We start from the raw sequence: 12,796 nt of genomic DNA, 5'->3' as shown, positions 1-12,796 counted from the left end.
TAGGGACATTTCAAGAAAAGCACAAGACTAAAGCAATCCATGGCCACCAAACAGGAGGTGTGTGTGCGTGCGTGCGCGTGCGTGCGTGCGTGCGTGTGTGTTTGCTTGTGTGTGTGTGTGTATGCAAGTGCACATGTAAGTATGTCCATGTGTGTATGGAGGTCTGAGGCCAATATCAGGTGTTGTTCTTGATGGCTTTCTACCTTATTTTTGGAAACAGTGTCTCTCTGTCAACCTGGAGTTCAAGTCAGCTACACTGGCTGGTCAGCAGATCCTAGGGCTCTTCCCGTCTCTGCCTTCCCAGTGCTGAAAGAATAGGCTTGGTTTTTTTTTTTTTTTTTTGGGGGGGGGAGAGGGGGGAGTTTCTGAGGCTCAAACTCAAGACCCCATCTTTGCCTGACTGAGCCCCGTTCCCCAGGCCACCCCTCGAAGCTGTTTGATCAATCTCCTAACAACAGAAAAAAGGCAAGCAAGGAGTCTGAAATCAAAATGTTTTTCAGAAAATTTTAGAAATTTTATTTTTGTTTTTAAAATTCATGTTTAAACAGTATTCCAAGGCAAAAAAATTAATAACACATATAAATTATAAATACAAAAAGTCTCCAAAGCACATAAAACCCACGGTACAAACCATCTTCACATATACAAATCCAACGCCATTTCCCACATAGGAAGCACAGCGAGGAAAGGGCTCGTAGCGCGCATCCGCAGGCTACAGGCCGAGCCTTCTCAGCCAGGCCTGAGGCCGCGATACAAGCTGTCTCCTTCCTTGTGCTACTATGTCTTCCTCTCCACTTTCCTCTCCAAAGACAAAGACTTCTTAAAAACTGCTGTTCACTAGTTCACTTCAATAACCCAGCTACAGAACAGATAAGACACTAACGTTCTCTGAAGAGCAAAGTCTGATTCTTTTGCAGCAAGTTCTAAGTAAGACGTACTGTTCAGGTATTTATTTTTATAAAATTAAGATTTTTTTTCACTTATCACATCTGCTTAAATCACAGTAAGTATGTAAACTAGTTCCTCAACCTACCAACCAAAAAAGATAAAAAAAAAAAAAAAAAAAAGAGCAACTTCCTTAATTCTGTACAAGATTTTGTTCACTCTAGTCACAGTTCCTGAAAATGCCATGTGGGCATATCTAATCTAAAATCCATCCACGGGCTGGAGTGCTTGTCTGGCATGTTCAAGGCCCCGGTTTCAATCTTCAGCACCACACAGAAATAAAACTAAAACACACAAGTGGTTGATTCTCTCTGCCAACACCACAGCTAGTAACACGTACTGACAACAGAGACAGCTTCGTTGACTACTATTCATGTTAGTATTCATTAATTCCTATTGCAAAATGAAGCTATTGGGAGTTTTTGTTTTATATGGAAACTATAGCTATTACTGCAGGGCAGTGGTGGCACATGACTTTAATCCTAGTACTAGGGAGGCAGAGGCAGGTGGATCTCTGTGAGTTCAAGGCCAGCTTGGTCTACAGAGCAAGTTACAGAACAGCCAGAGCTACATAGAGAAACCCTGTCTTGGAAAAACAAAAACAAAACTACATCTATTACTAATTTATCTCTATTGTCCTTAATATTTCTGGGGAAAGCTATCAAATTTAAGCTTCAACTAAAGATCCTAAAAGGAGATTAAAAACAAAATTAGTCACTGACATTGCAAAGTTTTTTCTGCATCAAAAGCCATCTCTCCCAGCTACTTAGGAGTCTGATACAAGAGGACCACAGGAGCCTGTGTGATAGAATCACTGTGTGAGTTCGCATTTCCCAGGGAAAAACGGTGTTGGCTTTGGGGGGGATACAGGAAACAGGAAGCGAGGGGAAGGAGGAAGCCATCATCTTCCTGGGTCTTGGGGATTTCTGTGGAACTGCACAGAAACCATAAACAATTCTCTTGAAAGTCATAAAGAGAATGGCACTGATAAATGACATTTATCCAGAAGTAAACAGATTAAAGGATTGAACACATTAAATGTTTTACTATTTCACATTTCATTGACATACTAACAGCTAACTATGGAACAGAGGGTTAAGCTTAGCCAAGCAATAAGTAAAAAACAGAGAGGGCGGGCATGGTAGTGCACACCTTTAGTCCCAGCACTCAGGAGGCAGAAGCAGGCGGATCTCTGTGAGTTGAAGCCAGCCTGGTCTCATAGTGAGCTCAGTCAGGACTGTTACACAGAGAAACCCTGTCTTTAAAAAACAAAAAACAAAACTGAGAGAGTGCAGGGTGGTGCCCAATTCAGACACTGACAACCAGAGTCCAGCCACACACAGGGCTGTCATCGGCTACAGAGAGAAATCTCTCTAACAGAAGACTTTAGCTCATAGAAAGAACTGTTGAAATACAACACTCACTGAGTTATCAAAAGAAATGTTGCAGACTGTGCACAAAGACACAATAGTTTAAAGCAAATTTAAAGAGTGCAAATAAGCAACATGATTGTATTTGGAAAACCATACCCCCCGGGGGTAAGTGTGGCTCAGCAAACCGACCACCATTACCTTGCAGCACAGCCTGCATAATGAATGATAGCATCAACACATAGAATTCCTTCAAATGGTTCTCATTAATTACACCAACCAATTTGAATGCATCGAGGAAGAAGTTTACCAATAGCGTAACAAGGTACATATTTACATGTCCTTTGCTTGTTAGGAACAAACTGTTCATAACGATGATGACTGCTGAAAAAAATGATGACCAGAGTAAAAGTGTGTTCATTTGTGGAGTCGGCTATACTAACATTGTTCATCCAGCCATGAACACTTTTGTAATGAATGCAATACTACAATACAATTCACAGCATTATAAAACGTTGATGGACAGAGTTTCAATTTTTTCCAATTCAAAATTAAGGAGCTGAACTATTAATGCCTAGCCATTTTACTCTAACACCTGTAAAATATATAAAATACCAAGATTATCAACAGTCACGTATGTCCGGAAGTCAGGGGACACATGTATTTTCTTGAGGTTTGTTCCATTTGTGTAGAAGGTCTGTGAGGATTCCCCAGTGACAACATTCCACCACTGTTCAGAGAAAAACAAAACTTTCATTAGATTGGTACTTCCACTGCATGGTGAATTTTATTTCCAACCAGCTCCTTCACCCAACTGCTCCTGACTCCTAAGCTAAGCAATGAGCAGGGATGGCACCTGAGGTTTACTGCTGAAGACTACCAGCCTTGGTTGGTTAACCCTAGTGATGGCCTCACAGCCATGTGTGCACCCACGGCCCCTGCAAGGCGTTCCAGAAAAAACAACGGCCACTAGAGAGCTGGTGACACAGTGTGTTGGGGAGGGCTGGGGCTGTCTGTATGTCTTCTCCACAGAATGAGCACATGGCTGCTTCTCTGCACTAAGACATCCTTCTACAGCCATGGCCTGGACTCCAACAGATACCCAGACCACTCATAGTACAGACAGGAAGGAAACCAGTCTTCTAGAGAACCCTTTCACCAGGGGTGATGCAGGCTGCTATGTGGCCATCTACATTGAATACCAATCACCTCCAATGAAGCAGGGGCTCTAAGCACAGCCTTCCCTTCCTCCCCATCACTGAATTCATGAAGCGCATAACACTATTTTTACCCAGTGGGGTTCACAAAACTTACTGTCCTATCTCAGAGCTAAACTGAGGGCAAGAGACAATGCACGAGAACATGTTTTCAAAAGGCCTACAGTCCACCAAGAGCCTGAGTGTCACAAACACAGACAATACTGTCACCTATGAGCTCAGGACAGAGCCTAACACTCCGCCTTGCTATGATACAGGCTTGAGTGTTATCGTTACTCTTGGGAGTAGGACCTGGTAAATGTGTATGTCACAGGGTTTGGTAAAGCTCACTAAAGCAGCATGCACTTCCTAAAACAGCACCATAACCCAAAGCACAAAGAACACAGTCCAGCTCGAGAGGACTTGTTTTCAGTGACTAGGGCTTGTAGAGTTCATCTCCTAGACCCACTTGCCTCACTTTAAAAATAAGGAAGCTGGGTTCCTGAGGGAATCAAGACTCAGAGGACAGTGGAAGTGGACAGCAGAGGTGGAACAGTCTCTGACTTTCAAATGTAGTGTCCATCCATCCACCTGTCCTTGCCCCTCACCATTAAAAAGGACTGTTGTTCCTGCAAATCCTACAACAGCCACTGGTTCCATATGGAATGGAAATACAAGATGTCACAGCAGCAAACACAGGATTTCAGGGTAGTGAATTACTCAATATGACTCCATAGTTGTAGATACATGCCATTAGAGATTTATCCAAATGCACAAAATGTGCGATACCAAGCCTGATCCTTAAGTCAACCATGCACTTTAGATGATGATGATGGATCGGGTTAAGTGTATCAGTTATAATAAACATTAATATCTGATGCTGATAGTGGAATAAGCCTGAGTATGTATAGAAGCAGAAGATACATAAGAAATATCTGTAGTATGGTCCATGTTATCATTATATCCATCTTATAGACAAAACAACTGGGCAGACAGAGGTAAAACAACCTTGTGAAAAGTCACCGAACTAGTGAGTGGCAGAGCTGGAATCTGAACTCAGGCAGTCTGTCCCCGGGCCCACTCCCTAGTCATAACAACACTCTTCTGAGTATAAAACACCTTCATTCATGACCCTGAGTTCCACATTGTAAATCAGCCTTTGCCTTCAGTGTATGAATGAATGGAACTCGTCATCCTAGCAGTCTGTATTCTGTGGCATGACCCTGGCAAAAGATAAGTTATGTTTTCATTTATAATAATTTTGAAAGAAAGGTAAGAACATTTTAGCTACTAGACACCTAGTATCTTACTGGCACTCAATTTACACTGCTCAGATTTGAAAGTAACAGACCCAAAATGCCTAATTTCTTGGCCACTCCAGCAGCTGTTTCCTCTTACTCCTAATTTGTTCTGTGCCTTTGGATGGTCTCATTAACATGCTGGGTAGATGCAGGCTGGGTTAGAACGGAATTAGTTTAACTACGCTAGTAATCAAACAGAAAGCAAAGCGCTGACTGTCATGTCAATACATAGAGGACACAGACAGGCATGGCTTCTTCCAGCCTCCAGACATAACCTTTACAGCACAGCGGCAGATCTACCTTCTACTTCATGTCAAGGTTGCTCATCGGTCTTCAGAATATCCTCAAAGCCAGGCACAGTTATGCAGTAGCATTCCACAGAGCCCAGAGATTCTAGAAGCTTGGTGTCAAGGCTGGGCAGTTACATTTTCAACAGCGAAAGATACAGCTTCCAACACAACATCTCTCCTCTGAGCACCATCCTCAAGCTCAGAGTTATTTAACTTCACACTCAAGGAGGACAAGTGCCATTAATAGTCCAGAAGCTCTTGATGACTAAATGAAAGTGTGCCCCAAAAGGTATCCATTAATAAACTTTGTGAGACTTATTTCCAGTGCAGGCTGGAGAGGTATCATTTCACAAATTGACGACATCCCCTCATTTATCTTTTATAAGCTAGATGCTGAGTGGCACTGCAATAATGTAGGACCCTTACAACCAGAGACTTCATTCAAACACATCTGAACATCTGTACTGTGAGGTAATGAGACCATCTTCGCTCAGCTGTTTTCAGGAGCCATCAACCACCTCACAAAATCCTATGGGATCAGTTGTAAATGACGGAGCTTACAGAATGCCCAAGTGGTCAGTGTCACGTACAGTATCCTTTCCTACACCTTTTACAACTGACCTGTCCATTCCTCTCCTCTGTCCCTCCACTTACCTCCTGCAAGCTTCTCTTAGGCCCCTCCTACACTTTAGGGACCTTATTTTCCATTTGCTTTCTGTATGGAACATTAGCCACCACTGGGAAAGGACAAGCCTTAAATATGCACCACAACACACAGCAGGCACTGAACAGAGTCTTACTGAATGGATAAATGGGCCAATAAATGACACTGGAGCCCTACAACATGCTTAAGCCTTGGCCCCAATAGTCACTACTGAGTATGCACGAGCCCACTTGTCAGAGTCAGTGGAGGAGGCAGAAGACCTGCTGTGAGTCTTGGCCCTTGTAGTTACTCATCACAAAGTTCTAAGATACTGATAACCTCCAGGAAGATCAGTTTTGTTCATCTGTAACCCACAGGGAGTAAAACTTGAGCATCACAAAACTGATTAGTGGGCTGATAGAAATCAAAGCCTCTAGACAGTAAGTTATAGGTGCTACTATTATTATCAAGAAAGAACATTTCCCAAATACATTTTTCAAACAATTCCAACTAAAACATTTCCTGCTGAGTGCCATGGGAGATGAAGCTGGGTCACGTAGGTTCAGACGGGGAGGTGAGAGCTCTCACATTGCTACCGCTGTCACCAAAGATGCTGAGAGACCTAGAGAAAGCAGCCTGGGATGTCAGTCACCACTGCAAGGTTGTCTCCCAACAGCTTCCCCTCTACTCTGCTGGGTTCCAGGAAAGCCAACTGAACACACTAAGTGAAAAGCACTCAGATACAACACGGATGCTCTTAGTTCATATCCGTGAGTAACTCTTACCTTAAGATATCCTCCAGCAGAGACGAGCGTTCTGCTGTCGGGAGAGAAGCACAGATCAGTCACCCAGCCTCCGTGGGTAGCAGTTCCTTCTTCTACTGAAAGCGGAGCACACAAATGAAGAAGCTGGCCATTTGAGACGTTCCATATCTACATAAACATGATATATAATTCATTAATAGGGTAACCTTGAAGCTTTGCCAATTTCCAAGTATACATACACATCATCTGTGATATATCTGGAAATTTTAAAAACAGAAAGAATAGCACGCTGGATCAGAACGCTACCGATTTCCACTGAATTAGGAGAGAAAAGCAGGTATGATGACACACACCTCCGATGCTAGCTGCTAGGAGACTGAAGCAGGAAGATTTTGAGTTCAAAGCCTGGGCAACATGATGAGCCTCTGTATCCAAAAACTAACAAAATAAAGGAGGTGTTTATCATTGAAATTCTAGACAGTGTGTGACTAAGACCAAAGCCAAGGAATCATGGCATTCCTGGAAGGCCTGGTAGACTCCCTACCCCTTCAAGTCCAAACCCTCCTGTTTCTCAGCATTGCACCTACTCCTCCTTAAGTTAATGCCTCTCCTTAAAAGCAAGCAAACAGAAACAACAAACCTACCACCAGAAATAAAAGTATTCTTCTCAAAATTACTGGTTACCAAGGCTGCAGTAACCAGTAATTGCACTGGCTGCTCTTCCAGAGGACCCAGGTTCAATTCCCAGCACCCACATGGCAGCTCATCTGTACCATCTGTAACTCCAGTGCCCAGGAATCAGACACCCTCTTCTGACCTCCTCAGTTACCAGGTATGCATGTGGTACAGACACAGATGCAGACCAAACATGGTACACATAAGAAAATAAAAATTTAAAAAACAAAACAAAACTAGTTACCACAGCAGCTATCCCAGTGCCCAAGTTTTTCACTTTCTCTACAATTCTTCTAACACCACAAGTAATCTGGTTGCTTTTCAATGGTCTCTGATCCTTTAGCATGCAATACTTTTGACACTAGCCTTTATTTCCAGACACAAAAGAAGAGCATGCCATAACTCTCTGAAAACTGTTCTCTAGGTGAAGCTGGCATAGTTTACATGTGCACCTTCAGAAGTTATGGGGGGGGGGGATAAAAACTGGCTGCTCATTTGGACCCCCTGACAGAAATGTGAGCCTTAGTACATCTTCATTAACAAAGACAGACAGTCCAAAAGGGACTGTAACAAGCCCCAGAAAGATGCTGACTAATGAGCAGAGTTCTAAAAAGGTCTCTACTTTGAACAATGAGAAGAGCAGAATTTGCAATTCATTTATGAACCAATGGTTTACAAAACTAGTTTCTCCAAATTCTGCCACTAAAAGAACCTTTAGTTACTGTTAAAAATTAAGGTAAATGGTTCACAAACTAACAACAGAGAACCAACTGCAAATATCTACTCACATATGTAGAAAACGTCAGTTATTTACCTTTTATTTTATTTGTTTATTTGTTTGTTTGTCTGTCTGTTGAGACAGAGTCTTACTATGTAGCCTTGGCTGGCCTGGCACTCATTTTATGTAGACCAGGCTAGCTTCAAATTGAGACGCACCTGTCTCTGTCTTCTGAGTGTTGAGATTAAAGGTGTGCACCAACATGCTACCTGAATAACTCTGAAATGCATCCTTTCCTCCTGTGACGGTGACTATGAATATAGCGTGCACACGAAACAGAGCAAAGAATGCTCCATCCAACCAAAACCCTAGGACCTCTGCATTCCTGTCCCATTAAAAGAGGTCTCCAGTGTTAATCCCAGGACTTAGGCTAAAACAGGAAGACCTGGAGTCAGGCCAGGCAAGGCTGAACAGTGAGTTCTGGTCAGCCTCTGAAAAACCATCAAACAAGCAACCTCAGTGTGGGAAAGAATGGCAGCCCAAGCTAAAGGAGAAACTATCTCAGTCGGCCCAGCCTACCCTGATTTCTCCATTGTCATCTCCGGTTGCCAACAGGATGCCATCCAGAGAGAAGGCAGAGCAGCGGACACAGCCAGTATGACCCTTCAACTCATGAAGAGGGGAAAGCAGTTCAAAACTCCAGATCTGGAAGGCAATGAGGATTGTTTAGGAACAGTAAATACATTCTTCAAACATCTACAAGGCCTGCCCTAAGCGCAACACAGACAAAAAGTCAATCCCATGCAAGTTCAAACATCTGGTGGTGGCTACACTTTCACAAGATGCCCAGCTCCAACCGCAACCTTGTCAAGTTTTTGGGACTTCCCTCTAATCAATTACTCAAGAACCAGAGTCGGCTTTCTTGTCTTTGTATTAATGCTCTCACAAAGAACCAAGAATTAGTTAAGAACAGTTTACAGGGCGAGGCAGACAGTCCACTCTACTAAATCCTTGTGACCTATAATAACTCATGGCTTCTCTAGCTTCAGTTTCTGTGCTTGTAAAATAGGGACAATGATTCCTACGGTGTGATGATTAAATGGGATTGCATAGGACATAACAGATAGTCAAAACTCTTAAAAGATTGTCATCACACTGCCCAACAATATTATTGCTGGCCAAATGCTGTCTTTTTTTTTTTATTTTGAGACAGGGTCCCAGGCTGGCCTTGAACTCACAGAGATCTCCTGCCCCTAAAGCTGTGTATCACCAGACCCAGTTTGCTTCCTTTTCCTTCCAATATTCTCTCTGTGGTTCTGTTACTACCATTCCGCCAGGACGCACTGAAAATTACCATGTTCCAGGCATGACCAACCTAGAACTTATGGTATGAGATGAAGTAGACATAGTTAGTCCCTTTCCTTGAAGCTCACGGTTTCACCAAGAAAGCAGACTCAGGAATACTTTGTGAACTGCTGAAATGCTCCAAAAAAAAACCATAAATAAAACAGAATGGAAACTCCAAAGGCAGAGCAGCTAATGTTCCCTGAAAGTCAGAAAAAGCTTCACTGAAGAGCCAACAAGAAATGCAGGTCTAAAGTGACATGTCACAACTTGCACACCAAGATGGAGGTGGGGGTAGGCAGAAAGAGGAAATGGCTGAAAAGAAAGGAAGTGATGGGTATAAGAGCTTGCCTGTAAAACATCACATGAAAGGTGCTATCACAAGACCTTAAGTGGTAGAGGAAGAATTACGTGAAGGAATTGCCCAAGAAACTGCCCACCAGTCAACAGGGAAGAAAGATGGTTTTTGGAAACAAGGAAAAGCAGACGGAACCAAAACACTGAGCAATGAACAACAGCACCAAAGACAGCCAGATGATGATGTCACAACAAAGATGGAGGAAAAGACAGAGAATGGAGGGCTGAGTCCCCAAGCTAGAAGTGTAATTCAGAGAATTTCACAAGTATCCACTTACACTAAGTGAATAAAAATTATGTGTACTTACACCCCTTTCAATTACTTTTACTGAACATAATATATAGCAGAGATTCTATTTGATTAGTTATAAATAAAAAGTATTTTTTTCTTTCTTAATACTTTAAGAATTAAGAAATTAAGAATCTTTTCCTTAATCTTAATTCTCCATAAAGGAGAATCAGAATGATTAAATGTTATTCATTTAATCTATCCCATGCCAAATGAGTGCTAATGGGAATCCTCCAAGAGCTTGTGGCCTAGGACAGCTCACACGACCCTCTAGCTTTAGTTTCCATATGTGCAGAATTGGGACAATAACACCTATCATGTGACGATCAAGTGAGACTGCACCACATGTCCTAAAATATGAGACAGGCCCAGGGAGATGATGCGGCCAGTGCACCGGCCTCACAAGCCCAACAACCCGACCTGGAGTAAAAAGCTGGATTCAGTGGCCTGCATCTGTGGGTCCAGCATCCTCAGGCAGGGTGGGAGGTGGAAACAGGAAAATCGCCTGGAAGCTGCTGGCTCTGGAGTGCACAGCACAGCAAAAGCAGCAGAAACAATGACAGACTCTGCTTCAGCAAAGTGGAAGGAAAGGACCCACTTCTACACACATACACTGTGACTCCTGCAGGCTCCTTCTCTCTCCCTGTATCTGTCACATACACACACAAAATAGTAAATAAAGTCTTAAAAAATACAGATAGGGGCTGGAGAGATGGCTCAATGGTTAAGAGTACTGGCTGTTCTTCCAGAGGACCTGAGTGAGTTCAATTCCCAGCCACTACATGGTGGCTCACAACCATCTGTAGTGAGATCTGGCACCCTCTTCTGGCCTGCAGTCAATCATGCAGACAGAACCCCGTATACATAATAAATAAATAAATCTTAAAAATATATATATAAATGATACAGGTATGTAAACAATCCGTCACTCTCCTGCCTTACACTGTTTAGACTCCTAACACACAATCAATACTGCAAGTTTTATATGTGAACACATAAGTGACCGACTGACCTTTGCAGTCTTATCAGCAGAGGTAGATGAAAACTTGGTAGCATCAGAAGAAATATCACAAGAAAGCACTGTACCCTGATGGCAAATAAAGTCTTTTTCTATTCTTCCAGTAATGATATTCCATACCTTAAGGGAGGAAAAAAAGATTAGGTGACGCAAAGATTAGGTGATGCTTCTAAGGACATTTTTGCCATGCATGATGGAATACAACTGTGCCCCCAAGGTAAGGGGGAGCAGAAGCAGGAGGACTACAAGTTCAAGGCCAACAAAGGATGGGGGTGGAGCTCGGTGGTAATGTTCACTTAGCATGTACAAAGCCTCACGCTTGATTCCTAGAATCACAAAACAAGGAGAGGAAGGGGAAGGGAAGATGGACACCTTGAGATGTGAGGGGACGGTGAGAGGGGACTGGAAAGACTGCTCCGCAGTTAAGAACACCGGCTGCTTTCCCAGAGGATCTGGGTTTGATTTCCAGCACCCACAAGGTGACTCACAACCATCTGATTCCAGTTCAGGAAATCCACTGCTTTCAGCTCCTGTGGGTACAGCATGCATTCGGTGCACAGACATACATGCAAGCAAAACGCTCATACATATAAAAATAAATACATCTTTTTTAAAAAAGAACACAATTGCTACAAATCACACCCATAAAGCAAGCTTTAGAGCAGTAACTGTTCTGCTCTCTCGGGTTTCCTTTGGTATGAATGCTTACTAACATACGACAGGTGTAAGTGACCACAGTGTACAGGAAACAGGCAAAGTGCTGACACTTCTGTCACTTAATTACTTTACATTCATGTGCTTTAAAGCTGCCACAACATAATTACTGCAACATCAGAATGTGTTCTTTAAAAGAACAATCTGGAGCTGGGTATGGTGGTACACAAGACTTTAGTCGCAGACACTCAGGAGGCAGGTGGATCTCTGTGAGTTCAAGGCCAGCCTGGTCTATATATCAAGTTCCAGACCAACCAGGGCTACATAGTGAGATCCAATTTCAAAATACATACATACATACATACATACATACAGGTATGTATAAATTCTTTTGAAATCTAGTACTCAGGTCTGGAAAGATGGCCTAGTAGTAAAGATCCCTAACTGCTCTTCAAGAGGACCCGGGTTCAAATGTCAGCACCCAGTTCACAAGCATCTGAATTTAACTCCAGTTCTAGAGGATCTGATGCTCTTTTCTAGCCTCTGAGAACATCAACCACAAATGTGGTGCACAGACATACATACAAGCCAGACACCCATACACACAGTAAAATAAAATAAAATAATTTAAAAAACAAAAAAAATACATTTAAAAAATCTAGGATTCAAATTACCTTCACTGTTCCATCAAAGGACCAAGAAAGCAATCTTGAATTTTTCAGGAGCCTGAAGTCCTTCACTGTTTCCTGATGGGCTTGCAAAAAGATATAGTCTTCTGACTGCCAATTCCATACCTGAAGACCAAAGAAATAAGTCTGTCATAAACCTCCCCCGATAATGTCCCACGGGAAAGAGGTATGCATTCTCTCATCGAAAGTCTTTTTATCTTCATAGTATTTCAAACAGAGAAGTACCAAAAAACACTGATCTGTGTTTTACAGAGAGAAAAAGTTGAAGCTAATTAGCTTGATGGGGGGACAAAACAAAACACTTTTTCTCCTAAATAACATTTGTTTTCTTCAGTTGCTTAGAGAGTAGTTAATTAAACCACAAGATAGAAAAAAACCCACAATATGTCAGTGAGCTCACCATCTGATTAAATTTTCCAGAGACAATTATCCCAATTACATATCTGCAGATTCCCAGTCTGCACATGGGGTGAGTCTGCAGACCCCGGCTCCAATGAAGCTCGCCCTACTGCCCATTAGGTCCAGTGAGCCAGGGAAGTGAAA

At 42.5% G+C, this 12,796-nt stretch overlaps 1 protein-coding gene across 1 annotated transcript in view; it reads right to left on the bottom strand.

The window, feature by feature from the left end:
• Window positions 1–490: 490 nt before the first annotated feature.
• Window positions 491–12,796, bottom strand: part of Apaf1 (apoptotic peptidase activating factor 1) — an 84,974-nt gene continuing 72,668 nt past the window's right edge. Inside the window, exons 22-26 of the mRNA XM_059245486.1 lie at window positions 12,239–12,358; window positions 10,905–11,030; window positions 8,482–8,607; window positions 6,531–6,677; window positions 491–3,045 (exon numbers count right to left, since the gene is read on the bottom strand). Coding sequence (XP_059101469.1) covers window positions 2,899–3,045; window positions 6,531–6,677; window positions 8,482–8,607; window positions 10,905–11,030; window positions 12,239–12,358 — 666 coding nt within the window. The 3' untranslated portion in view covers window positions 491–2,898. The remainder of the gene's footprint in view (window positions 3,046–6,530; window positions 6,678–8,481; window positions 8,608–10,904; window positions 11,031–12,238; window positions 12,359–12,796) is intronic.

This window comes from Peromyscus eremicus, chromosome 18 (genome assembly GCF_949786415.1).
Source record: "Peromyscus eremicus chromosome 18, PerEre_H2_v1, whole genome shotgun sequence".
Taxonomy (NCBI): Eukaryota; Metazoa; Chordata; class Mammalia; order Rodentia; family Cricetidae; genus Peromyscus; species Peromyscus eremicus.
Note: the sequence above shows the minus strand (reverse complement) of the source record. Positions and strands in the feature narration are given on the sequence as shown.